Here is a 27,848-nt window from a genome sequence, read left to right as displayed (position 1 = left end):
AGCCAAGCTGGTCTGGTCTGGTCTAGGCTGGCTGTCCTTGGTGTCCCGCTCTCGTCCTGGCTTGGGTATCTTGGGTATCGTGGTGTCGCTTCCAGGCGCAGTTAGTTAATGCTGCACATTATTTCGACAGCAGCGCACTACAGCAACAATCTTGGATACTTTTTTCGGCATTCTACTCGTAGTTTCGCTTGGCAGTTTTCTTTGGCTGCCTTGGCTCTGCCTGCCGCTGTTCCTGTCGCTGCCAGGAGGAGGACTAACTAGGTTTTTTGACAAGCTCATGCATGTGACTTTGTCGTTTATAACTGCCATCCGCTGTGCACATGTATTGGCGTCCTGGCTGTCGCTTCTTCACTTCTCTCTTCTCTTCTCTTCTCTGCTGTGGATCTGTGTGTATATGTCTTCGCTGGCGCTTGTAAATGTCTGCTGGTGCAAAAGTCTTGTATCCTTTTTAGCTCCTCTCGCCTCGACTGGCGTGCATTCATTTTAATTTTGAAACTTGTACTTCCCAAGCAGCACACACACATATGGGCTCAGCACCAGCACGGGCCTGTCTGTGTGTCCGTTTTTTTCTGTGTGTGGAAGTCGGCGTGTGCGATCCATATTACTTCCGGTGCACGTTACGTATACGCCAAATGTTCCGCTGCCTGTTTCCCTCTCTGTGCCACACACAACTAATTATTTTTCGCTTGACAATGAAAATGTTTAAGTTTAATTAAATGCATCTTGCGCTGTGCTTTCTTTCTGTCTGCCTGTCTGACGGGGCATTCTCCTTTTCTTTGCTGCCGTTTACTGCCTCGTGTCTCGCTGTCTTGGCTGCCGCACCTGATGCTGCACTACTGCCAACTGCCAACTGCCACTACCACTGCGTGTCTTTGAAAGCAACAGCAACTTTTTCTGCAGTTGCAGGCCGTAAATTTATGCTGCTTGTTCTCCTCAGTCGGAATGTGTTAAGTGTGCTCTGGATTGCCTCGAGCCATGTTCATGGATGGCCATTCTTTCAGCAGCCTTGCCATAAATTTGAAGCTCTGCAACACACAAGTAATGTTCACCTAATTGTTGCAGTTTCGGCACTGAAAAGGCAGCATTTTTACGTACTTTTGATGTCGAAAAATCAAAGAGAAACAATATACATTGAGTCTACTCAACTTTTGTTAGCTTAAACCATATCAACCATATCATATCCCTCATCCTTTCCACAGGCAAGCCCCTTAAGCCCCGCTCATCGGTACCATGACACCTTGCCATCTTTCCAAGACATCGACTGAAATAGCTTGACAAGCCTCCGCCCAAAAAATTCCAGCTGTTCCAGCTCCTGTTCCAAAAAGTAAACCCACCTGCTGGTCTGGGTCTGAATCCCTATCCTAGCCTCAAATATGCTTTGACAAACGAAACTATTTGTCTTGGAATGACTTTCGCCAAAAAGTTGCCACTGGGGACATTAGAAATCAATAAACATAAAAATTCTTGAATAACGATGCGGATGCGGGTTGCGAAACTTGGGATGCGGATGCGGGATGCAGTAAATATTTTGGCCCCAGTGGCGCCACAACTCTGTTCGGAGAGGAGACGCCTTGCGGCCACACTTGTCATGCCGTTGATAAATTTTTAAGCTGGCTCTAAACACTCTCTAAGCACAACTCATGCAGTTTATGCCCGCAAAGAGTTCGTGGCGAAGATACACACATATCCGCTCTCACATAATCGCCAACTCACTTTGAAGGAAGCACAAAAAATTATTCTAAAATTCTTGCAAACAATTTTGTAGAACTGGAACAGAGCCGAGCCCCTCGTTCGCCCTCCTCCTTGGCCTGGATGTGTACTTTTTGGGACTGACTGAAACTGGCTGGCACTGCATACATTTAGGCGCAGAGGCAGAGCCTCTTGAGCGCGTCGGAATGGTGTGGTGTGGAATGGGATGTGGCTTGAGTGGAGCTGAAGCTAGAGTCTAGAGACTGGAGACCGTGTTTGCCAACGTGTTTTTGGTGTCGCGTCCATGTTGGCGTGCTAATGTTTATAAATGCTCGGAAGTGTTCAGAGCTCTGCACTGGATGGCGGAGAGGAGAGGAGCCTTTTGAATATTTTAATATGATTTAATATTAAACATCACTACGGTAGAAGGAGCTCTCCACCCTGTGTGTGTGTGTGCGTATGACCGAATAGGGATCAAGATAACAAAGGATTACAAAATGCTTTCATTTGCGTCGCCAGGCGCCGGCCTGAGATGTGAATATTAAGTAAATGTTTTGAATAGTTCCCTACCAAGTATTTGGGTTAAGATTTTTTCCGTCACCCTCCCCGACAATCACTCGGATATATGTATATACACATACTTGTGGTATATGTATGTGTCGCCCGATTCAATTGCCAGTTTCTCGGCTTTTGGGCCCGACCGAAGAGCAAAGCGTGTAAAGAGCTCAAATAAACGCATTTTAATTCAAAGTTTTTGGCTTGTCTTTTGTGCGGGGGGACCTCTGCTGCCCTCTACCCTTCGCCGGACCGCCTGCTTATGTGTTTGCGTTCGCCATTTTGTGTGCGGTTGAGCGTGTTTGTTAAAAGCTTTGAAAAGATTTGCCATGTAATCGCATGCGGAAAAAGGACGGCAGGACACAGGCAGGCGGATGGTATACTCGTACGATGGGTTGGTGATGAGGTGGAGTGGGCCGGGTGGGCAGGACATGGCGCGCCAACATGTTAAATCGCTTTGATGACATTGTTAATTTGACATACTTGGGTTTTTCGTCCCCCCCCCAACCACCCCCCAACGCTCCCTACTCGCCCTACTCCTCTGTTGTATCACTTGACTTTAGCCTGTTTGTATAGGCTTTGATTGCCACATAAAAGGCATATATAAAATATGAATAAAAACTTTTGTAGTGCGCAGCACAATAAGAATGATAAGTTGGACACATGACAGGGCCAAAGGCATTCCTAAACGGGATACTCGTACCAGAATGTGCATAATCACTCTGTGGTCGTCGCTCTCTCCTCTCTTTTTCTCTCTCTGTGCAAATAAAATGCGAATAGTTTCTGCCATTTATGGGTATTGCTCTAAGAGGAGTTAGAGGAGCCAAGAAATTTAATGGATAAGCAAGAGATAAGTTGTAAGACCAGTGCAGACCCTGACGTAGGAATCTCCATGTAATACGTTAAGTAAGTGGGAAAAGTGTATCAAATGACACCCGCAGGATGACGACTACAGTCTCTTACATATGTCTGAGTACAGCTACAGTCTAACTACATGCAGCTGCAGACAAGAAGACGAAATGTAGACAACTTGTCGTCATGTTGGCATCCATTGCTCACTATGGCTGGCAGACACACTGCCTGCCTGCCTGCCTGCCTGCCTGCCTGCCAGTCTGCCAGTCTGCCTTCCTGCCTGCCTGAGTGACTGACTGGCGATGCCGGCGGCAGGTGACAACGCCACAATGCCATAGGCACCAGAATCTCCGCCACGCCACCAAGAATCCCAGCTTCTGTGTGGCACAAGGGGCACCAACAGCAGCAGCAGAAGCAGCAGCATGCTGCAGGGGCGCAATCACACATGCTTTGGCTTGTAGCCTGCCAGGCACTGGCACTGGCATTGCGTTGTCTTGTCTTGTCTTTTCTTGTCTTTGGCCCTATATGCTCATTATGTCCGTAAAAGTGTGAGTGCATGAGCATGTACGTGTGTGCACTGAGAGTGTGGGTGTGGGAGTGCTTGTGAGAGATGTACTAGTGCCTGCGTGTGTGGTGTGTGTGTGTGTGTGTGTGTGTGTGTAATGGCAGCTGTTTATTCGGCAACAAGTTCCTTTCCCTACCCACAAGGTGGAGGTGTTCTTGATACCCTTTCAGAGGGTATGCTGTCTGTAGAGAAAGAGTTTTAGAAGTCAGTATACATATAAAAATAGTCTTCATCTGCATCAACACACGTGTAGGTGATTATCTAATGGCACACATTTATTGCCAACTTCTTATCACGGGATGCCATAGGACTGTTGGGTCTGGCAGTGTATTCAAAGCTTCGGTTTATGCTCTGCACTTTCTTTCTTGTTTTTCTTCTGTTCCCTTTTTTTTTGGACGCCTGAGCTGGCCAGAAGCGGCGCTCGTGCGCTGAATTCTTCTTAATGAGCGACATCAAGTGTTGTATTAAATGTCAGTTCTGTGCTTATGTGCAGCTCTATATCTATCTTTATCTCTGTGTAGCTGTATGTCGTGTGTGTGCCCAGCCTTTAGCCTATCTCCCCGCCCCAGCCCCCTCCCAGTGGGTGAGTGCCGGGCAAGTATCTGTAATAAAATTTGTAATGAGTTGCAGGCACGGAAAAAGGATTTTTGAGTGCAATTTATTTTATTTCAGCGCTTTTATTTTTATTTCCTTTTTCGCTTTTGCCTCGCTTTCCTTTTGGCATATTTTTATGGCGCTCACACACACACACGTCTCCCTTCCACAGATACGGGTACACACAGATACAAACATGGGGACTTGGGGAGCAGATACAGATACAACTACAGTTGGAGAGCTTCTGCCGCTGCTGCTGCTGCTGCAGCTGCAGTGCGAAGGGTACGGGAACGGGGACGGGGCAGCTGCTTTTATGCTCTCCGGCTATGGCATGTTTATTTCTGTTTGTATTCCATTTCTTATGATTTTTAATTACGCCCCCCGATCCACGCCCTATACCCCTCTGGTGCCATAAAACGTTGCATACTTTACGGCGCCCTGCAGGGGCCAGAGGACTGCGATTCCGATTGCGCCCCGAATCTGTATCCGTATCTGGAGCTGAAACTGCTGCCAGACTGAAGCTAAAGCTGAAACTGAAACTGAAAACTGCAGATGGGCAACTTCATAGAGTTGCAAATTTATCGAATGGCCAAAAAGACAATTCATTACACGCTTAGCCATGGCCAAAACGCTTTCCCGCCGACTCTCTTCCGCCCTCTCTCTGAGTATATTCTCCCCATGGGATAAAGCAAAGCATTTGCATTTGAGATAATTGCCGCAGCGTTTTGTATGCATAGCCGTTGGCAGTTACAGCTCCAGCTCCAGCTCCAACTACAGTCTAGGGCTATGGCTATGGCTATGGCTATGGCAATGGCTTCACTGCGATTGCCGGACAAGTGCGTCACGAGCTGGGCCATAAATTTCGCAAGAGGGGCCCGCATGTGCAGGCCCAGCGACCCAGGGTCGAAGAGAGCAAGCCAGAGTAGGAGCCGGAGCCAAAGCCGGAGCCACAGTACGGACACGGACACAGACACGGACCCGACCCCGAACCTCCGAACCCAGTCTGTTTACAGTCATTGCTACAAATTGACAAATTCGCTGTCGCCTGTCACAGTTTCTTCTCACTCTTTCTCTGGGGAAATCCCGGCCGGGACATTCTCTTTGTGAGAGTGTGGTCGGTTGGTTGGAGTGTGTGTGTGTATGTGTTTGCGTGTGTGTGTGGGTGGGTTTTCGGGGCGGCTGGGACATAAATGATAACAGTCGCAAAGCGCTGATTCATTTACTAAATATTTGCATAGGCGGCCTTGTCAATGCTGCTGGTCAGTTGGTCCGCCGGTCCGCTGGCCCGATGCTCCGTTGCTCCAATGGTTGGGATATCAGCGTGTGAGCGGACAAAGCGACGCCGACGACCATTTTTTTGGGCTATATGTGTGAGCCCCCGGGCCAGGCAGGTCCCGATCCCAGGCCTCTCCCACTGGACATTGCGCAAACATGGCTCAGATATGTATGTTGGTCAAGATTTACGATTGGCGCATGTCAAAGGCTTAATGCGTTTCATTGTCCTCATGGCCATGCCCGAGCCCGCAGCACCAGCCCCCCACCCAACGAATACGCCCCTTTCTACGGCATCCCTCATTCTGCCTATTTGCTCAGCTTTATTAAAATCCTCAGCTCCAGCTTCAGCTTCAGTCCCGTCCCCCTTTCGGGCCTTTCGTTTGTCCAGCGGTTTCTTCATTAATTAAATGCGTTGTCCATCGACGGGGAGAGGGAGGAGGAGGCTTTTTCGTATGCTGCCCGCTGACAAAAAGCATAAATATTGTAAAGCATAAAAATAAATAATAATGAGACACACACACATACATGCGTATGCATGCTGTGTCTGTGTGTTTGTTGTACGCATACAAATGGCGAGCATATGTCAGCCATTGAGAAATGTTTGACTGGCTCCCGAATGAAAGCGGAAAAGCGGATTTTCTTGCGGTGGCTGCGAGTGTCGGTTCTTAAATTTGATTGTATGCAAATTTGTCTTCCTCTCTCTTTCTCTCTCTCTCTCTCTGTCTGTTCCTCTTTCGGCCATATTTTAATTAACATGTTTACAGTGGTGCAACGCCATTTGCCACTGCGTGATTAAGCAATTTAATTGAATTCATCGGACCGCAGGGGTATGCGAGTAGCTACAGTGCTCTGTGTAAGTATTCCTCATTAGTCTGTCACAATTTCTGTAACAGATTTCTTTGCAACCCATCCTTAGCCTCGTCATGCCTCGGCTCCTGTGGCACAAGGACACGCGTTCCAAATTTTAGCTCATTAAATACTTCAACCTTTGCTGAATACGCCCACACACAAAAAAATACACACACACGAACACACCGTCAAAGGCCACAAAAAGTAGAGAAGGAAAATAAAAGTGGCAAACATTTTGAGGCAATTTCATTTCACCCAAAAGGCGAACAAGTCCCCATCCCCCCTCCTCCCTCCTCCCTCCTCCTTCCTCCTGTCACAGATCACAGTCACAGCAACAAAGTACAGAGATGGGGGGGAGGGAAGGGAAAAAAAGCAAAAGTTAACCACGTTGTCATGTTGCCATGCTTAAATTATAATGAAAAGGACTCTGCTACACGCACACACCCACACACACACACATACATAGCTGTGTTAGCCCGCTTGTGTAACCTTATTTTGCCCTAGAGCTCTGCTTTCTTTTGGTCCATGCAGCGCCCAGTGAGAGAGCAGCAGCAGCATCAGCGAATGCACAAGTCGATTTTGTCTCATTGAAGGTTGTTTGTGTCCTCCTCTTTCTCCTCCACCTCCACCTCATCGTTGTCGTTGTCGTTGTTTTTTTTTTTTTTTTTTTGTTGGGGAGTGTTCCGCACATTTTACTCCTGCTTGGACGCCACCGCCACTCCACTCGATGGGCGCTCTACGGCTGCTCTATGGATGTGCTGACTGGCATCACTTACCTCTCGGAAATGGGATCATCAGCCTGCCATTTCCTAGCGCTCTGCTTCACTACACAACAGTCCCGTCCCAGACATTTGGGGCCAAATGATTGTTTATGTGTGTGCAGCCCTACGAGGCTGCTCTCTTTGTATACCCTTTGTGGCAGGGGGTATTACGAACTCCGATACTATTGCATTCCACATCCGATTGTATGGAAGTGATATATGCATAACAGTTATGTATTTTCTTCTCATTGAACGAAGTTTGCTTGAAAAGTGTCCGAATACCAAGTATCTTTTAGTCGGAATGTCGACTACACAGTTCGTAGGGTGTACGTGTGTGTGTGTCACTGTTTTTGTCGCCATACATATTTAATATTTCATATGTCTGCAATGATTTCTGTACGCCTTTCCAGCTACAACCAGTCACCAGGCACCAGGCAGGCAGCGTCTCTTGACGCCTCGCTGCGTATTATATTAAGTCCAAAATGAGGCTCCTGATGACGACGAATTGTCCTCGTCTTCGTCATCGTCCTCGTCCCCTCCTTCATCTTCATCTTCATCACCATCACCATCTCCATCTGCTGGGCTTGGGTTCTCCTGCTCCCCCGTTTGTCCTATCGTTTGTTTGCCTTCTGTCACTGTTTATTTGTCACTGGCCTGGGCCTGGCCTAATGCTGCCTCCTGCTGAAGCCCATGTGTATTTTATTTTGCTTTTGCCAGTTCCGGTTGACTTACGCGCCATGTTGACTGCAATTTGTATGGAGCACGGTCCCCGTCTCGCTTGGTTAGACCGGAGAGAGCAGATCTGAGACCAGAGCAGAGCAGAGCTGAGGCGAAGGCCACACGCGTATCCTTTAAGAGTACTCCTGCTGTATCCGGCGGCTTTAATGCAATTTTAATTAGGCCATGTCCCGGGGGCAGCACCCGATTCTCAAATCTCAAACAAATTGACCATCGACTTAGCCCATAAACTCGCAAACTCAGAAACTTTCGCTTCCCTTCGCTGTGGGGCATTTAGTTACACCTACACGGGACGGGAGCTTAACGCTTCTAATATATGCGCATACACGGGATTCCTATTCCAGGCCACCCCAGCCCACCCCCAACCCCCCACTCAACCACCTGACCCACCTTTCATCCACGCCAAATCATAAGGAAAGGCCAAGTGGCTTCGCCTCCGCCACCGCCTCTGCCTCCGTCTCCGTCTCGGGTGGAGCTGAGAAAAATATGCTGCCTGCCTGACTGCTCCGCGCCACTTCCAGGTAGCAGCTGGCTAGCTAAAATCACTGGCAGCTTCAGGTAAAAGCCAACTAGGAAAAGTCAAAGTGTGTAACCCAGCCACACCCACCAGCCAACCAGCCCACCAGCCCACCAGCCATAGGCCGCCCACACCACTCATGAGTGCACAGGACAAGGAGTGCACTTTGCGCGTTGTCCTAAGTATTTCAGAAAATTTCATTGGTTTCGGCTACGCTTTGCAGCTCGAACATAAATAGTTGAGCACTCGTTCTCGTTCTTGGACTCCGACTCGGACTTGGACGCGAATGACTGGGCGGGGCAGGCAACTGAGGCAGGATGTGCAGTGCAGTATATACTCGTATATACGCATAAAGTTTTCACTGCATAAATAGTTGTCGACAAAATTTCGCATAAGTAGGCGACGATGCTTGGCATGCAAGTGTAAAAGATTCGCCCCGAAACTTTTCCACCCAAATGTGGCTAATGAAAAGTTTGCCCAGCGGGTAAGTCAAGTCCAGAGTTCCAGAGTGGCAGCACAGCACTCCAGCCCGAGATCTTCCTCGAGCTATTCAGAATTCATAAAAGACGATTCGCAAGATTTTTAATTAGTTTTTCGGCTTTTCACTTGACACATGTACGACTGTGTTTGTGTTTTACAAATGTCTGGCTACGTTTTAATCAATCGGAAGTTGCTAAAAGGTTCAACGTTCATTCAGATACTTTTTGCAGATGATAGAAAAGAGGTATCCTGAACAGACAGAATACAATGACCAATCGAGAGTAGAAGGCTAGAATTGTCTATGCCAAATCGTAGGCCCATTCCTGTCTGCTTATTAATTTGCAGAATTCTCGAAACGGAGCTTCAAATTTATGCTGCATTTTGCCTACTTACATTTTCTATAACAGCTCTGATTCCGGAGGGCTAAGTACGGTGCACTAAGCTGAAAATACTGGCAAAGCAAGTAAGCCTTCTGATAAAATCAACAGAGCGGCTCTCGTCCTACTCCCACACACACACACACACACACACGCACCCACACACAAACAATCATAAGCAGCTTGGTCCTGGTTCTGGGGTCTGGCACATAATATGATTCGGAGATTTCATTCGTTTTGATGGAGATGGATTAAGTGTGAGTGAGCATGGAAAAATGACCGAGAAGCATTAGAGATTTCCATGTTTGTCCCTCCCACTCCCCTCTGCCCACTGCCCACTGCCCACTGCCCACACCCTTCGATGCAAGCGCAGCTGCACCTTCACCACACACGAGTACTCAAACAGGCAAATGGAATAATCTAAGAGTAACTATGCGATGTTTTTGTGTGCTGCTGATGACTGGGTGAAACTTTTTTGCTTGACGCCCCAAAGGAAAAGTATTAAATTTGGAGAAATGCACAATTTCATCTGCCAAGAAGACTCCTCACTCACTCCACTGCGCCCCGTGGGCAGGCAGCAGCAGCCCACTTTCGAGTGACTTCCGTTGCCCAAATCCTGCAAGCTGCTGCTTCAGATCTTTGCTCTGGCTGGCTGGCATTTTGACTGCTTGCTGCTTGGCCACTAAAAAATTCCATTTGTAAACGGCAACCGCATTAAACCAAACTCATCTCCGGTTGTTAATGACTGCCGCCTGTGGACGAGTGAGTGTTAGTGTGGGAGTGGGATCCGATTCGGAATCGGAATCGGAATACGCTCAAGCAGCCAAAGCGGAACCCGGGCATTAACTCTGGGCAGGAAGTACAGTTCTCCACTTCTCGGCCTCACATTTTAACCAGTCGCCAAAAAATTGACGCAAATGAAAACTGACGCCCGATAACTGGGCCTGCACCGTCCATTGAGTGAGTGAATGAGTAAGTGAGTGATGGGAGATGGAAGATGGGAGACCCACACGCAACCGCCGTTCGCGAGGTGAATCGATTCACAGCCCGTAAATGATACAAACAAGGTGGCCAGTGGCTGTGGAAGGTTCGCGCTGCTTGTTCCGACTGTCAGCGCGCAGCAGCCGCAAATTAGTGCAAAGTGCCACCCGGACAGTGGGGACGATGTCGATGTTCCATTGAGGATGCTCCCCAACTCCCGCCTCCCGACTCCCGACCCCTGTCCACGGTTATCCTTGGAGCGAGCTTCTCGTTTTGTTTGTTGTGGTAAGATTTGAAAGTTGATTAATGAATTCAAAATACAGCATGCGGAATGATGAGAGGAGTGCAGTTGCTCAGGAGATGGGAAGCGCTTCACCCAAGCGCTGGTCACGACTGCCGGAGTGTGCGACTCGATGTCGGGATGCCGTGTCCGGGTCTGGGTCTGGGACCGGGTCCGTGGCCAGCCAAATGACAGACAGACAACATTTTATGTGCCCGGGGCCACTGGTCGGACGGAAATGAATAAAGTGCGAATTTTTGTGTTCTTCGACTCGGTTCTCTTTCTGGTCCTTGTTCTCTCGTCCTCTGTGCGCTTTCTCTCACGCTCATTCTGTTTGAAGAATGCAATTTTGTGATGAAGAAAAATTGATTGTCGTCGTCCACGTCGTGTGGAACAAAACGAAAAATGAAAAGCAAAAAAAAGGGGGTATGAAGAAGGCACGAACCAAAGAGAAAACTCTGCCGACACAGTCGCACAGTTGTAAGAGAAAATGGAATTCCCAGACATTGCGGACAGGTTCATGAATACGGCAGGGTAGAGGCATGGTGGGCGGGGAGGGGAGGCAGCAGGGAGCGGTGTACCCGGAGACGGCGACGAGAGTCTACCCGGCAGCTGGAGAGAGCGGAAAAAATTAATATTTGCTCAAATTGCGGCAAAGAAAAATGGTTCATTCTAAAGTTCAATAGTGCGTGAAATAAATTGTTTCCGTTTTTAATTTGCCATCAGGCAGGCAGGACTGCCTCCTCCTTGGATTCCAGGAAGCAGCTTTAAGGTCTTAAATTTTAAAATCCAAGTAAATGGAAGCTGCAGAATCCGTGGCAGCTAAACGCAATGTATAGTATAGGAAAAGGGCCCACAAATTCCTAGCAGAGTGCGCAGTACCTTAAGAATTCGTGCAGCAGTCTAAAGGTTGCAAGATTCAACGGTTTTTTCCCAGTTGCCTCCAAGGCATCTGCCGAAGAATTTCCACAGTATAGCTTCGAAGATCCTAAGTCCTGGAAGTCATCAAATGCATTTCTAATAGTTACAAGTTTTAAGCTTTGAAAGCTCTGAAATTGTAATCATATTTAAAGGGCACGCTCGCGCTGTGACTGCATAAGGCATGAGAATTGATAATCAATTTGTCACTTTTGGCCCAGTGTTTTGCATACCAAAACTCAATTAAAACATACGCAAACACTCACACACACACACACATGCACATGCATAGACACAGACACAGTTACAGTTTTACTTACACTTACATTGATATAATTAAAGTTCAGAACTGCAGCTGCGGCTGCGGCTGCCGCCGGCTACCAAATGCAGAAATTTATATGCGCCGACGTCGCCATCGCCATCGCCAGGGCATCGCTTCGTTCTATATATTTGGTATGAACAATATTTTTGCATGAATTATGAATTGTGTAAATTGTAGACGGACGGACGGACATTGACTGTGCTGTGGGTCTTGGTGTGAGTGTGCGTGTGCCTGTGCCTGTGCGTGGAAAAGCCAGCAAGTTCGGCTTGCCAGCCGGGGTACAAAAACTTGTCGCCAATGCTGCCAAGTGGCGTGCTGGCCCCAGACCAAAGAAGTCCCCAAAACCAGACCAGAGCACCATCTAGACCAGGGCCCAGACCAAAGCCGGAGATTCCCTTGCCAGCTGCGTTTTGCCTTGGGGGGGAATCGGAACCCCGGCACAGGAGATGGAAATGAAACTGGCACTGGAACCGGAACATGATGGAGCAGAGCTACAGATACACATAACTTTACAGCTGGAGCCTACAGACGACAAAATTTAAATCACTGCGTGGCCTCGAGTGCTTTTTGTTACAATTTACGCTTTATGGGTGACATTTTACAATTTACTTTGTCGCAAAAGCACTTTGGGTGCCATGCGAGAGGAGAGTCAAAGCGAAATGGCCAATATAAATTACACAGTTATGTGCAGTAAGTGTAACTCTCTCGCAGTCTCGATCCCCCTTTCCCCCTTTCCCCTTGTGCTCTGTGCTCCGTTCTCTGTGCCACGGCTGCAGCTACGCTACTAATGTCCGCCGCACCGAAGTAACAAAATATTACTTAAACAGTAAATTGTGCCAAAAGCTACAGCTTTGACTGGAACCAAGACAGAGACAAATCGATGGGACGCGCCACTTCCGGCTGGAGGCGCGTGGCCATCGAATGGCCAAGGCCAGCTGTAATAGCCGTATAAGCGGTATTCCCAGCCAACAACTGAAATCGAGAATGAACCATAAATACTCGGTAATTGGGAACTATCTAATCAAACAATCGGTGGATAAAATCTATAATTGAAACAGGGTCAATAGCATTGATTTCCTGATTTCTACGAGCATCGGATAGACATTTAAAAAAACTAAAAGATGCCCTTCTTCTTGCCGAAAACTGTGCATAAATCTTTAATCTCTTTCCTTCAATTTTAATGTACGCCCTAACTCATTCGTCGAATAAAATCGACTTGGATCTGCATAACTCTTGCTGCAAATGTTCACGCCTTCTGTCTTGATTATTGGCAGTCATAATTTGGTCATGCATACGCGTTGGCAACCAGCGTTACAGTCGCACATTTGAATTATTCGAGTTATTTCGCGCTACATTAAGTTGGTTACACTCGCACAAAAGAGCTACAGATCCGAGTATACGGAAGGGGGCACACACTCACACTCACACAAAAGAGAGGCCTTGCTGGCTTTATTCGAATGCGATAATTCATACGGGCATTTCCTTGGCCATCTCCAGTGCAGATTTATCTGACTGTCTGACGAGCTCTCCATCTTACTCTCTCTCTCGCTCTCTTTCTCTCTCTTTCTGTGTCTGGTTATTCCCCATTTTAAATGCCACATTTTCAGCTTTTTTCCGAAATAAAGTTTTCCGTTCCGACTGATTCAGTGTTTGCTTATTCCTTATTTTTGTGCGTGCGTGTGATTTTTGTATGATTTTCCAGAACTCTCTCTCTGGGTGGCGACAACCTTTTTGCGAACAGTTTTAGCACCCATTTGTGTGTTTGCCTAAGAGGCATGTTTGTGTTTTTGTGTGTTTTTGTGGCTAGTGCACATTTTAATTAAAAAATATTAATAATTAACAGGGCAAACAGGCAAACGGGTCTCAAAGCGATGCTGAGTGTATCGGAGTGGCAGTGGGAGTGGGGCGCGTGGATTCGGTCGCTTTGGTCACATAATTTCATATCTGCGTAAAGTACATTAAAGGAGCATAAAAATTCATTACGCAGCGGCGGCGGTGGCAAAACAGCGCTGGCAGTTGCCCAAACAAATTATCGTTAGCCAAGTTAAAAGGCAAATGGCTACGGCACTGGCACTGGCACTGGCACTGGCATCAGCAGCAGCCTACAAGCCATGTCCACATCAGGGAAAGCGAAAGAGAGTGAGGGAATGGCCACGGGGGCACACTGCAGCCCAAACAGCCCGGCCAACGGCCACGCTGAGAGCAAGGAAAACAAAAACTGTGACACACCGCAGCCCAAAAAAATGTACAACAATCCCCCCGCGCGACCATGTGGATGGTTGTGGATGTGGATGGGTATGTGCCGGCACTGCTGTAACTTTACTGATGCTGTAAGCTGTAACCAGAGGCTGCAGTCCCCAGCCTGGTACTTATTTTCATTATCTGACACACCTATTTAAAAATGTAAGTCTCCAAGTGTGACCCCCATTAGGTGGCGCCTAAAAGCCGGCCGAGCAGGTCGGTCTGAACGGACATGCATATATAATTTACTTATTTAGCTTTTTAGTGGGTTTTTTTTCGGACAAAAGTCCGGGGTCGTCTTCAGCTTGCGAACATGAAATTATTTAGTGGCAGTTTCTGCCCTTCTGCAGGGCAGCCATCAACGTCCCCTACAAATCGTCCCAGGAGGCGCTCAAAACTGTCAGCCATTGGGTGTTGTCCGAAAAGGTGCTTGCTCACAGCTTCACCCGTGGATTGTCCATCTCTGCAGCATCACCATTACATTCTTCACCTCTCTATGCAAACATTTCCCTAACTTCCCGCATAGCTTTCCACCATCGTTTTCCCCCAAAATTCATTCCCTTTTTAGTTGTCCTTTGTTTTCGGCAGTTAAAATCTTGAAAGGGACTTTCCATGACCCGTCTGACTCTCTGTTTCTGTCGAGAAGTGGTATGTTTGCTGTGGTTTGCTCTTTCCTGGGTTTGATTGGGGCTCGAGGCTGATTAGATTTTGCCTGAAATTAAGGTAAATTAACAGAGCTTACAGGGTAAGCTACAACAATAATAGGATATAAAGGTTTTGGGAAGACATCAATTATGTGTGGTCATTCTTGAACTATTAATGTGAATGAGTAAGACAGGGATCAATGAAAAATAATCACTCTTAACTATAACCTGTATCTACAATGGAGCTCCAGAGGAGCTGAATTCAGCTGCTTGAAACTTAAGTTCTGATTTAATCTCTTCGTTCTCCAACTGCTACCCTAATTTCCTGCTTGCACCACCGTCAAGCTCATTCCAACCTCAAGTCTGGTGCTGTCATCCTCCACGGAATATCAAGTATACGCTCTGTTGTGTCCACACTCCTCGGCGACGGGTGCGGCCCTTCACTAAATACCTTAATTGGCTTTAACAATGCCTTAATTTTCTGCTTATATGTTTGAGGGGGCAGACAAGTGCTGGGATTACAGCAACAACAATAGTACCCAATGCGCCATTGTTCTGTCGTCCCTCACACAGATTCTCATACACACAGACAGCATACTTATGTGCATGGTCACAGGTCACACTCACACAGTCGTGCACTCCATTATAAGCAAATATTTTTAGCCTCATTTCAGCTAAAGACGCTTAAGCACGTTATAACTTTCCCCCTGATGAGGTTGTTGTTTCTGCCAAGCACTCATACAATCATACATACACTCGCAAGCACACGGACAGACACACAGATACAAAAGTGGTGCTGATTTACCTAACAAGCGCAGCTCGAAGAACAAAAGGCAAAAGTCAACGCGATGGAAAAGGGAATCCTGTTGTTGTTTTCATTTAAAGTGATTTAAAAAATTCAAAGGGCAATTGTTAGGACAAACACAGTTACACTCACGCATACACACACACACACAAACACACATACAACAAAAAGAATCAGCCCTTGTCCATCAGAGACAGAGTAACAGAGAGAAAGAGTCCAAAGAATGGAGCTCTCGGCTCGCCTTTTGCATCGCTCTGAAGGGAGACATTGCTTCTTATTGTTAACGTCACTTTGGTTGCTACGGTTCTTGTTCCCTTTCTTGTTGTTGCAATTGTTGGTACTGCATTTAAACACATGCAACACACACATACACACACAACCACCCATACATACAATATGTGTAAGGAATAGTAAAAAGGGTACAAAAGACACTCAAAGCCCGTTGTCCGCTATCCACGAATTCGCTGCCGTTGCCCCTTTCACACACTCCGACGACTCGACCTCTCACTCTCACAAGGCAGGACAGGGACTTACATATTGTGTGCCAGTGTGTGTATATTGTGTGAAGCTAATTATACCTAGTAGTAGTAGTCCCTTAGGGCATTCCTATTGTATTCGAGTAGATTTTTGTAATAGAAAAAAAAATAGGACATTATGCAATGTTTAAAATCATAAATACTTGTAAAGGTGTGGCCTAAAAAAGTATCAAAGTTTCATCGCTTATATAAACCAATCCTAAATAGCGGGTATATCACAGTCGAGGTACCGACTGGATTATTCTCCTTTGCACTTTTGAAAAATACGAGCAGAACAATGATAATGTCGCATGCTAAATTACATGCAATTATGTATTTTTACTTCTATTTTTCTGCTGGCTTTTCCCCATTTACTCCCCGTTCCGTGAAACATTACCTCAACGCCCTGTCACCGCTGTCAACGCCAAAGTATGTTAATAACAAAAACAATAGCAACAAGAACAAGGATACAAGGATACAAGGATACAAGAAACAACGCGAATGAAGGGGAATACCAGGTGACTGCAACTGACACTGCATCTTGCCGTTTGTTATCCCTGGATATAATTATGGCTTGGAAATGGCTGAAGGGGGAAGAATAGTTCCGATGTACATATGTCGATGTGGTTAAAGGATACAAGAAATACTATTAAAAGCTACATACCAAACCTCACTCTAACCCAGCGCGAGAGCTAGTGCCAACAGAATGGAAACCCTTCTCACATTTCCTGACATTTGACTGTCTCGCGTCTAACATTCGCCACCTATGCGTGGGATTCTCAAACTGTACGAATACCATCTTCTCAATTAAGTTGGCATTATGCAAGTCAAATTTTTCTGTGGTTGGATTCGTGTTCAAATCTGATTGACTGAGAATTTGAAGAGTTAATTAGACCCAAGAACTGAAGGGAACGTGCCAGTGAAATAATTTCAGCGTAAAGGCTTTTCAGATATTCTGCTAATAACAGTCCTGAGTATAACAGTTTAAGGCAAAAGCCCATAAAAATACTGGGAATTCTGCGGCTAGACAGCATAAAGACCATTCTTCGAAACTGCTCGAAAGACATGTAGCGGCAAAGAGAAATTAACATAATAGGGGAATTTCCAAGAGTTGATAGGGAATATATTTTACAAATATTTAAGAATAATATTCTGGTTTAAATTTACAATATTTTCATTATATTCTTATTACATTTATGTGACCTAAGAAGCTCAATGAAGTCATGGTCTTCTGTTTGAATTCAAATTTGGCTGGGAATTTCCGCAATTCCTCTGCTTGAACCAGCTCGGATTCTGCGCCTTGTTTCGAATCTGACATCGAAACCGAGCCGAAAAAGGACGAGGCACACGACCACAGGACACGACGGCGTTGTGAATGGCGCCCGGAGCGCAGCGCCGGCGATGTGATGATGCCGACGAGGAGGGACAGAGAGCCGCATGAGACAGCAGCAGCAGAAGGAGCAGCACGTAGACACTGGCGAGAATGGGAGCGAGCAATTCGTGAATATTTCATGAACGAACGCGTCACGGAGCGACGAGAATAACGGTATTCGGTCGCAAATGGTACTGTAAACGATGGCAATGGCGGCGATGGCGACTCGTTCTCGTCCTCGGAGAGAAATGTAGGGAAACGCATCCTGTCGTTGTCGTCGCCGACGTCGCCGACGTCGCTGTCGTTGCCGCCGTCGTCATTATCGTCGTCGGCAGAAGGAAAATCGCCTGGCTCTGGTCTTCAGCCGTTGCCGTTGCCGTTGCCACCGCCACCGTCGTCGCTGTTTGCTCTTGCTGCCGCTGTGCTGTCGTTGCCGTTGCCGTTGCAGTGGCAGTGGCTGTGGCTGTGGCAGCAGCGCCTCTGAATTTTTGGCCAATGCGTGTGCTGCTGGCGTTCAGTAAGAAAAGCGTCGCCCAGCGGTCTAGTACGAACGTATACCGAACGCTTTGTGTTCTTCCTGTTCTTTGGGTTCCACCTCCGTTACCGTATAGACGACGTATATCTGAAGAGAAGAGATACGAGTGGTGTGTGTGTGCGTTGATCTCGTCTCTTTTTGGTTCCGGTGCGTTACTCCAAAAGAAACAGAAAATCTGAAACTGCGAACTGCGAACTGCTCTTAAAAGCATTAACCATAATGGCAAATTATTTGTGGGGGAAAGTGCTCTACAAATGATCTATTGAGATCATATCATGAGATCACGCCTGCCTTACTTCTATTATTATTCTGATCCATAGTCTGTGATGTCTTTAAGCCCAGTTTCCCACTGAGGGCTTCCACTGTCAGCCACAAACTTTTTGGGCGACTTTCATTAAACTTTGACAAATGTTTTCAGATGATTTTCCTTCAGTCGGTGACTTCTAAAGTTCGCTGCAAATTTGCGCGCGACGAAACTCATTTGTGGAAGCTGCCGGCTAAATAATTGCCAGCAATTCCTCTTCTGGGAAACTTTAGAAACCCAATTCCATTCGCAATAGATTTTTTTTTTTATATTATTATTATTTTCTACTCCACTCGTTGCATGACATTCGAATAGCAGACATTCAGACCGTCTCGTACGAGATGTTCAAATGACAGGAATATTTATAATTTCCGCTAGGGGTTCTGTGTCAGTAGACACAACAGCAACTAGGGATATAATCGTTGGATATAGAGTGGGAGAAATAATTTGCGATTACTGGCAGGCAGAAGGCAGCTGAAGAAATCCATGAAACGATATCCAACATAACGAAACGGAACGGAACGGGCCAAAAGAAATTACAAGCCAAGTGCGCTTGAGTTCGTGTATTTCCGGTTGAACAAACACATAAGCGAAACATAAAAGAAAGGCGAACGAAAATTATAAAAATACTCGTAATAAGTCAGAGCAGAGCAGCACATGCGAGACGAACACGGCCAGAACCAGGACGAGCCGTAACGCAACCAGAAGGAGCAGAGCAGCCAGAGCAGAGCCATCAGCATAAGGCAAAGGCCACAAGGAAAAGCTCGAAAAGTGAAAATACATAGAGAGTCGGCAACTAGCAACCAGCAGCCAGCACCCAGCAGCGAGCATATTTCATAAGTTTACAGGAGCAACACTCGCACTTATATATATATAAAACGATATATATACATAGAAGTACATAAGTATATATATATTTAAGAAAGCCGGGAGCGAGCCAAGAGAAAGCAACCCATAGAACTAGCCAAAGCAAGAGCCAGTGCCACAGTCATTGCATATGTGAGACGGTGGCGACAAAGGCGAACCCACGACCTTTGGCACACAGTTCAGGCAACTGCAGGGAGAGGTCAGCGAATCAATTGAGGAGTCGAGAAACAGCGCGCAAAAGCCCTAAGGCCGCCTGGATATAGAACACCCGTAGAAAGCGACCAAAATTCACTCGCAAATTATGCTGACCATGTCCACTCTGATGATGCCAGCACCGACTATAGCTATGGGTGCACCGCAGATCACAATGGGCCCCCACAAGCCGCCGGAAACGAAGCTCCTGGCCATCCATCCAGCAGCAGCTGCTGCCGCAGCCGCCCAGCAGCAACAGCAGCAGCAAACGGTGACAGCTGCTCATCTGCAGCACAATGGCCAGCAGCAACATTCCCAACAGCAGCAGCAGCAAATGTCGCAACAACAGTCGGCACTGCAGCAACAGCAGCAGCATCAGCAGATGGTTGGCAGCAACTCCAAGCCAGGTGAGTGCGGATAGGATCTGGACTGTCAATAGTTTTTTTTTTTTTTTTGGGTGGGGAGTGTCCTCTGGCTGGCGTGGCATTAGTCGCCTCCGGTAATGGTGTTGCATAAATTAGGAAATGTCGTTTCCATTTCAACCCGAGAACGTGTCTCAAATGGCCTAGTCGATGGTGCCAATGAATCGATTTGGTCCTGGGAAATTTGAAACCACTTTTCAAATGACACACAGTTTCATTTAAGTGTTTTATTGATCGATACATACTAAAATAATAAATAAATAATTCATAAATAAACTTGGAACATTTATACTTTTAAATGAAATTTATAACTTTATCGATTCAATATATAAAAATTGTCAAGATTTTTAAATCATATAGAATTGATTTCCTCCGCTTTATTATTGACTAGTATAATAAAATATATATCAAGTACATTTTGTCATCTGCTATTGCAACTATTTTTTTTTTTATTTATGTCCCAAATTTCTACTAAAATATAAGAGAAAGACCAGCCTTTAATTATGATTTTTGGCCAGTCCCTTGGTAAATTTCAAAAATGAAGAGTCACTGACAAATAATTCTGGCCACACACAACATTTTTCAATGAAAAGACATTCTCTGCCACGTCTAAACAAAAGTCTACCTTTGACTAGAAAACAATTAAAAGTATTCCACACAGAGTACCTATATCTATGTAAACAAGAGCTTAAGTATTCCAGCCCATGTGCCGACAATAGCCAAGCAATTACATTTCTAGACAGAAGACACCTGAAGGCAATGTATCTGTGTAGGAAAAGTCTATCATATTTATAGAAATTTGTATGCGTCATAGGGCGAAATCATCTAGGCAACACATTAAATTAATTGTCTCCCTCCTGAGAGGCATAGGAAATTTTTAGAATTCCAATAAAACTGAATTTTCAGAGAAATAGTATTACTTTCGGATATTTTTGAAAGGGGGAACATTTTCGATGCGGCAGCAGGAAACCTCAAGCTCTGCTCTGGCAAATGCCAAGCGAATGACCAAATTCGTACACGTAATCCGAAAATAACAAAATTCGAACACGCATTTCCAAGATGAATTATTGTGGACAGGCTCCCTCCGTCCTCCAACAGCAGGCAGGGTCCTGGGAAGCCCCAAATGTCAAGCGGAGGCATTACAAGCATAAATATCAGTTACAATTTTCATATTTTTAGCCACAAATGAAAAATTTGATACAGCCTCAAAAGAGCTTGGTATGGGGACTGCCACTGCTACTGCCACTGGGACTGGCACTGGGACTGGGACTGGGACTGGGACAAAGTAAGGAAATTGCATAGTCGAAGAGATTTACAACTTAAAAACAACTTAAGCCGAAACTTGGAAACAAAAAGCGAGCCGAAGCAGGGAAAGGACCAATACCAGTGCAGAGGCTTTTCTCCGAATGTTAGCTAGGCCTGCCACAGCTCCAGGATCTCCTACAGCCTGCGCCTGCCACATCGTGACTACGGTTGCTAATGGCAGAAACTATACAGAAATAGACACTGGCAGGCATAAAACCGGAAGCAACGGCACAGGAAGCTGCATGAAAATGAAACGTTGCCAACGAGATGAGCCTCCTCCTCCGCCTTCTGACTTTCGACTGTAATGAAAAATGGAAAATGACTACTAAAAATAGTGGAAACGAGTGTTGTGTTGGTATATTTTGTGTGTGTGTATGTGTGTGTGCTTATTTGTGTGGCTGTGTGGCTGTGTGTCTGTCTATCTGTTCTGTCGTTCTGTTCTCAAAAGCAAGGCAAGAGCGCAACTCGAAAACGAATTTAATTATGGCAAAAAAGTGAAAATTTCCACACTTGAGTCTGAGAAGTTTGCCTTAGCCCCAGGAAGTGGTCGGAATGGGTTGCAGATTGGGATGCGGCCGGAACTATAGCGGGAGCCGAGACCAAGACCAAGACCAGGCCCAGCACCAGGCCCAGGCGTTGATGAGCGTGAAAAGTGTGAGAAAATTACTAGACAACACAAGGCGAGGCATAAATAAGAAAACCGACAACCCCAACACCTAGTCGGGGTGAAAGTGAAGTGTCTGCCAGTCTGGCAGTCTGAGCATTGTGTAAGTTGGCTTAATGCGAGACGGCTTAGAGGAGAACAGAGGAGACTAGAGCAAATGATGGCCAGAAAAACCCCCGTTAGTTTCTTTGGTTTTGGTTGGGTAGGGAAATGGAAATGATACGAGGACAATTGACTTGGAGATGAGACCACTTTGTTACTAATTAGCAGAGTTGGAAAAAGTCGACGGTCCCACACAGAAAAGCAAACATTGATTACCAGGCCAAATGATTGCAAATTGAAAATTAAGCACGCCGCTGAATTTCCAATTCAAATGGGGAAAAAGCGACGGTATGCAGACGGTGGAAAGCTGCCGGCAAACAGACACATGCATATAAATTTGTATATGTACGTATTCAGTGCCAGGACCAAGACCAGTACCACTACCACTACCAGTACCAGTAGCACTAACAGTAGTGGCAGAGGCACACGGTGCATGAACTTTCGAGCAGCACTTCTACACGGAGAGAGAGAGATAGACAGAGAGAGAGGCAGTGGCAGGTTACACCTACATGCCGCTGCAAAAACAAACAGCGACTGCGAGTTTTGTGAAGTGTCGCAACTGCAACAGCAGCAGCAGCAGCGACAGCAACAGTACCGGCAGAACCTGCAGCAGCCACGCCAACAAGTGCCACAGTAGTGGGCTGTGGAAAGAGACCCATCCACAGCAGCCCAACAACATCCACAGCTACAACAATAATTGCCAACTACAGTGCCAGTTCCTTTCTAGAGAGAGGTAGTTCCTAAAAGAAGATTGGATTCTTGCTGAAAATTTGCAAGAATATGGCTGCTTCTCTCACCATTAGATCTCTAGGTTTCTTAAAATTCAAACTCCAAGTCTCCATCGATTTCCAAATAGTTCTTCTATATAAAGCTTATCCTCTTCATCTCACCCGAGCTATTTCCATCCTAATTATATCTGGCAATGCTTCTGTGTACTTAATTTTTGGATCTACTGTTTAACTATTTTAAACAGGTTACATTTTCTGTTAAGAAAGTACTATCACCCAATTCGGTATTTCCGCTGAGTTTTGGTGAAATGTGCGTCAAATCCTTTGCAGCCAATTCCCACTGTAGGACGTAGCACTATTATCTGCTCTTGCCGGGGCACTGGCTGCCGCTCTCTGCACTTGGCTGTTTTTCTTTGCCGTCAATTGGAAGAAGAACTACCAGCAAGCAGCAGCTAGGAGTACGAGAAGCGCGCTTTACTTTCGCTCAGGCGACGGCGACAGGAAAACTTTTAAATTGGTTGGCAACACTTGCAGCTTACACACACACAAGCACACAGACACATATAAACACACCCACCCACTAACAGTCACATGCATACTTAATGTTTGTTTTGGAAATGAATTTGGCAATTTTTGTACTGCACTGCGGGAGGTGCTGGGAGGATTGGTGTTTGGTGAGTATGGGTGTGGGTGTTGGTGTTGGTGGGATGCAGTAGGGGAGGAGTCACCGTCTGAGTGGCAAAACGGAGGCGAGAGACAGCCAGGCAACACCTCAAAGTAATTTGCCAGCAAATCATTGGAAAGAGTCGACTCCCCACTTCCAAGCTTCAGGCCAACGAAGGAGCAGAGCAACGCTACGGCATCAGCCGAAAAGTATGCAATGCCGATTGCGATACATACAAACATGCATGCACACAATCATAGATGGTATACACTCGGAGAAAAAATACGAAATATCGCATATTAATAAAAGATTTGCTTAATTGGGAGCATTTTGAAGTCCGAATGTTTTGATAAGCTGAGAAATATACTGAGATACTGAGGGGATGGAATAGAGATTGATTCAAATATATTTAAACAACTCAAATTTCAGAAATTTTTTTGTTGGTGTACGTTCATGTGGGCATGTGTGTATATGTGTGCGTAAAAAACCACTAAAGTGAAATGCATTTATCGACCGCAAAGCGTTCGAAATGAAATCTGTTTAAAGGATTTCAATACCCCAGCAAGAACGTGGAGTCTGTGTAAGGAATCGAACTGGTTGGTGGCTTGCTGGCTGGCTGACGGGCTGGAAGGTGGGATGGGTGTCTGTATGGCTGCATGGTTGGGTACTGGGGGGTGGGGGATGGGGATGGGTGGGTGCTATACGGGTGGAACACAAAAAGTCAATGAATTCGTTTGGCGAATTGAAAAATTAATTCAGTTGCCGTCGCTGGCATTGATAAGGAGAAGCCGAGCAGGAAAAACTTTTACACGCCGCTTTCATTTTATGTGTCTTTATCTTAACGCTCTCTCTCTCTTTCTGTGTGTGTGTGTCTTTCTCGCTCTTTTCCTGATAAAGTGTGCGTGTGTTTGTACTTACTCACACACTGGCAAGCTTTTTACTTACTAATGATTTCTCATTTCGCTTACGGTATTTCTCACTGGTATTTGTGCTTTTTGTCTTACTCTGCGTTTTACAGCTACACCGATATACACATACATACATATATACAGTAGCACGAGTAAATCCTTCAGGGATACAGAACCACCCAGCCACCCATCTGGGACTGAGGCCAAATTACTCACTGACGTTGTTGTGGATTTTCCCTCATTTTGCCCCCAAACGCTTTTCCCCTTCACTGGCAACGGCAATGGCGATGGCAACGGCAACGGCAACAGAAACGAAGAGCGAAGGAAATTAAGCAAAAAGCGCAAAGATTTATTTCGCTTTGATCAAAATTAAATGAATTGATTTTAATACGCCCCGTGGGCAAGATATTTCCTACGCTTTTGCAAATGAAAACGCATAAAAAAGGTGTTGGTTGCCCTTGTGGGCGTGGTCCTTCCCTCTGTCGCCGGTTGCTGGTCGCTCGTCCTGGTCTTGGAGCTCGTTGTGAGCTTTATTTTATGCCAGCGGCCATTACAATTGAGTAGCTTTAGTCCTGCTTCAGTGTGTAGACGTATCTGTGTGGCCCATTTGCATAGCGATTGGTCAGGGGATGGGACAGCGTCTTCTTAAAGTGAGTCGATAAATTTAAGCTGTGTTAAATAGAAACTGGGGATATGCAACTGGGTAATAGCCACCGAGCAAGACGGAACCGCAGTTTTAAAACTGGTGAAATTTGCACAAATTCCTATAGAAATTAAATAGAAAATATTTTCCAAATAAAACATTGCAAAAAATCAGGGATCGATAGTGGAAAACTCATCTTTTTCTGGATGGTATGTCCCCCCTTGTTCCATTTACTTTGATTTTATTTCATTTGATTTTTAACATTTTTTGACCTCCCTTTCATACCTTGGACTATTTTTTACTCGGCTTTTTTTACATTTTTTGTGTGGGGGTTTTTTTGCTGTAGTTTCCTGTTGGTGGCAGCAAATGAAAAGTTTACATTTCATTGCTCAATTCGACATTTGACATTTGGCAGAGCCATAAGCAGCGACAGAGGCAACGGCATAGAAAATGAGGCTCACAGTTTTCGGTGCCAGGTTTTTTTATGTAGCACAGTCTCCGGCATTGAGTCGATTTTTTTTCGGAAAATACCGACAATTGACAGCGGCCTCGTTGTTGTTTTCATCGCTTTTGTCGCGTTTTTTTTAGATCTGGTTTTTGTCCCTTGTTTGGCTTTGGTCGTGCAATAAAAGTGTCTACAGATCGTCCGCTTGTTGCATGGTGTACATATAACAAATGGCTCATACCTAAATCCGATTGGGCTCGGAGGGGGCACATGCACCCACTACCGGGGCACTGGCACTCCAGCAGCACTGGTCAACACTTTGGTGCAATTTAAATTTCATGCATTTTTTATTAACTCTGAAAAATAGGCGACCACTCGACTTGGACGGGCCTCCTCCATTACCCAACGACAGGGATATGACCTGTTTGGAGGGACTGGCGGTAGAGAGCCCTCGTAGAGAGAGCCTCATCTTAAATGCCCATCTATTTTACAGCTGCAGTCCCACATAGTACCAGGCACAGCAGCACTTGAGCTCTAGAGGGCCGAGGCCCATTTACATTTTCGTACTGCTGCCGGCCCCGCGCTGCCCACTGTCCCAGGCCACCCAAATCCCCCACTCAGATATATAGTCTATATCTTCCACTCTTTCTCTTTCAGTTCGTATCGATTTTGAGTGTCGCCTGCCATTCAAATGGTTTTTATTTCGCATTTATGTGCCCCGCCCCAGACTAGGCCCTGTCCTGGTCCTGTCCTGCACTCATCCCCAATCTTTGGCGGGTTCCCGTTCCCCCAATCCCAGCCACAGTCCCCGCCCCAGCCCCAGCCCCGGGGCTGACTTTGGCACGTTTTAATGCATTGGCCACAGCAGGGCTAAGGCTCCAGCCCCGGCTCCTGCTCCTGCTCTACGTGTGCGCGTCTCCCTTAACCCTATACTGCCTGCCATTCGCATTGTTTTGCTCGTTTGGCATTCTCCTCTTACTCTTACTCTTACTCTTAGTCGGTTTTTTGTTGGTTTGGCTCGTTTTTATGCCTTTTCCAAAACTTTTGCATAAAGTCATTTGGGGCGTTGATGGAATTTTTGAGCAGAGTCCTTTCCCCACTCTGCCTTCGTCGATGATCGCAGTGCATGCCATATAGAGTGCTGCTGCCCCATATAAAAAAGGAAGAGTGTTTAGTCCTGAGCTAAATTTTATGAGCTGTGCGTGCGAGTGCCGCCGTTCGACTTTGGTCTCGTTTCCCCAAATGCTGGTTAGCACTCGTACGAGTACTCGTTGAAATAAAATTATAAAATTTCGCATAGTTCTTTTGCCCAAAAAATGTTAAGCTGAAAATAAAAACCAAATTTTGGATAAATAAAACAAACTTTAGGTAAATAAAACATGGTACACGCTGGCCATGGCTCGGCTTTCGACCATAAAAAGTGCTAAGTAAACACATGTGGCAGGACGAAAAATACACCCTTCCAGTCCCACCTCTCTCCAGTCCCCACAGCATTTCCGCACCCGCAAAGCAAATGCCTGCACATAGTGTAAACACATAAATTTATGCATTTTCAATGGAGAGCTGTTAGCATAAATTTACGGCCCAAAAAAAAGAAGCAAAACTAAAAGAGAGAAAGGGTAAAATCAACGATGGGGAGGAGCTGCTTTTTTGGATGGGGTGTATGATGGCCAGCAACAAACTGTGCAAAATGTACAAAAGTGCTTAACAAAACAAAACCAGAAACAGAGAACTGGACAAAAATAGCGTTGAAGCAACGCAAAGCAAACAGTCGAAACTGCCGTACTCGGTAGAGGGGGGTCGGGAGTGGAGCAGCGGATTTGCCTCCGAGAGCGAGAGACTCGACACAAACGGAAAAATGCAAACAGAAAGCAAATACGGCCAAAAAGGCAACTCAAAAGGGGTGGGGCCAAGGGTCGAGTGGTAAGGGGAGGGGGGGGAGTGGTAAGCTGTACCCCATCTGGGGTATGTCCTGCACAAAAAAAAAACCTGAAGCAATTCGTGGCGCCCTGTCCTGCTTTAAAAACCTTAACACATTTCCAATGATTGAATCAATAAACGGCGACAAGTGCGTCTGTATTGTGCAGCTTTCGCTGTACGTTTGTATCTGTGTGTGTGAGCGGGGATCTATTTGTGTACCGCTAACTGCTGCCAATTGGCAGTACGATACGAAAAAGCACAACGGCAGTGTTTTCGACACTGACGGGCTACCATTTGAGAAGGACATGCATTGCAATTGGTGTGAGTTTTTCGTGAAAATTCTCAGGCACGAAAGGAACACAATGGGAACGAAACTGTTCCCGAAAACAGACAGGAAATATAGAATAAAGAATATTGCCAGAGAGATTGTGGAAAGTATAGGTAGTCCAGTGCTGGATCTGTTGATCTGTTTTTGCGTTATTTGTGCATGTTCATCGCGCGTGCTCGTGCCCTTTTAGCCGGCCATCTTTAGTTTCGATGCGTGTCCCGCTGTTATTTTTGCATACTGGCATTCGTTAGCAGCTGACAGTACGGGTAGGCAGAGGCAGAGGCAGAGGCGGAGACAGTCGAGCAGGCAGCTGAATGTTTTTTGTTGGTTGTGGCAAGCGCTTTTTGTGAGCCAGTGTGTATGTTTACACAGGGTTTGGTGGTAGGAGAGGACAGCGGCCCACCGCATATGGCAAATGTTAGGAGCTTTGATTTGCCGAAAGCAAAAGCCATAGCCATAGCACCCGCTGTGGATCAATTGGTGGTGCAGGT

At 46.1% G+C, this 27,848-nt stretch overlaps 1 protein-coding gene across 1 annotated transcript in view; it reads left to right on the top strand.

The window, feature by feature from the left end:
* Positions 1-17,853: 17,853 nt before the first annotated feature.
* Positions 17,854-27,848, top strand: part of LOC6588397 (nucleolysin TIA-1) — a 90,214-nt gene continuing 80,219 nt past the window's right edge. The window contains exons 1-2 of the mRNA XM_026984245.1: positions 17,854-18,012; positions 18,633-19,635. Coding sequence (XP_026840046.1) covers positions 19,338-19,635 — 298 coding nt within the window. The 5' untranslated portion in view covers positions 17,854-18,012; positions 18,633-19,337. The remainder of the gene's footprint in view (positions 18,013-18,632; positions 19,636-27,848) is intronic.

Source organism: Drosophila persimilis, unplaced genomic scaffold, assembly GCF_003286085.1.
Source record: "Drosophila persimilis strain 14011-0111.01,24,50 unplaced genomic scaffold, DperRS2 tig00000000-arrow-pilon, whole genome shotgun sequence".
NCBI classification, from domain to species: Eukaryota; Metazoa; Arthropoda; class Insecta; order Diptera; family Drosophilidae; genus Drosophila; species Drosophila persimilis.
Note: the sequence above shows the minus strand (reverse complement) of the source record. Positions and strands in the feature narration are given on the sequence as shown.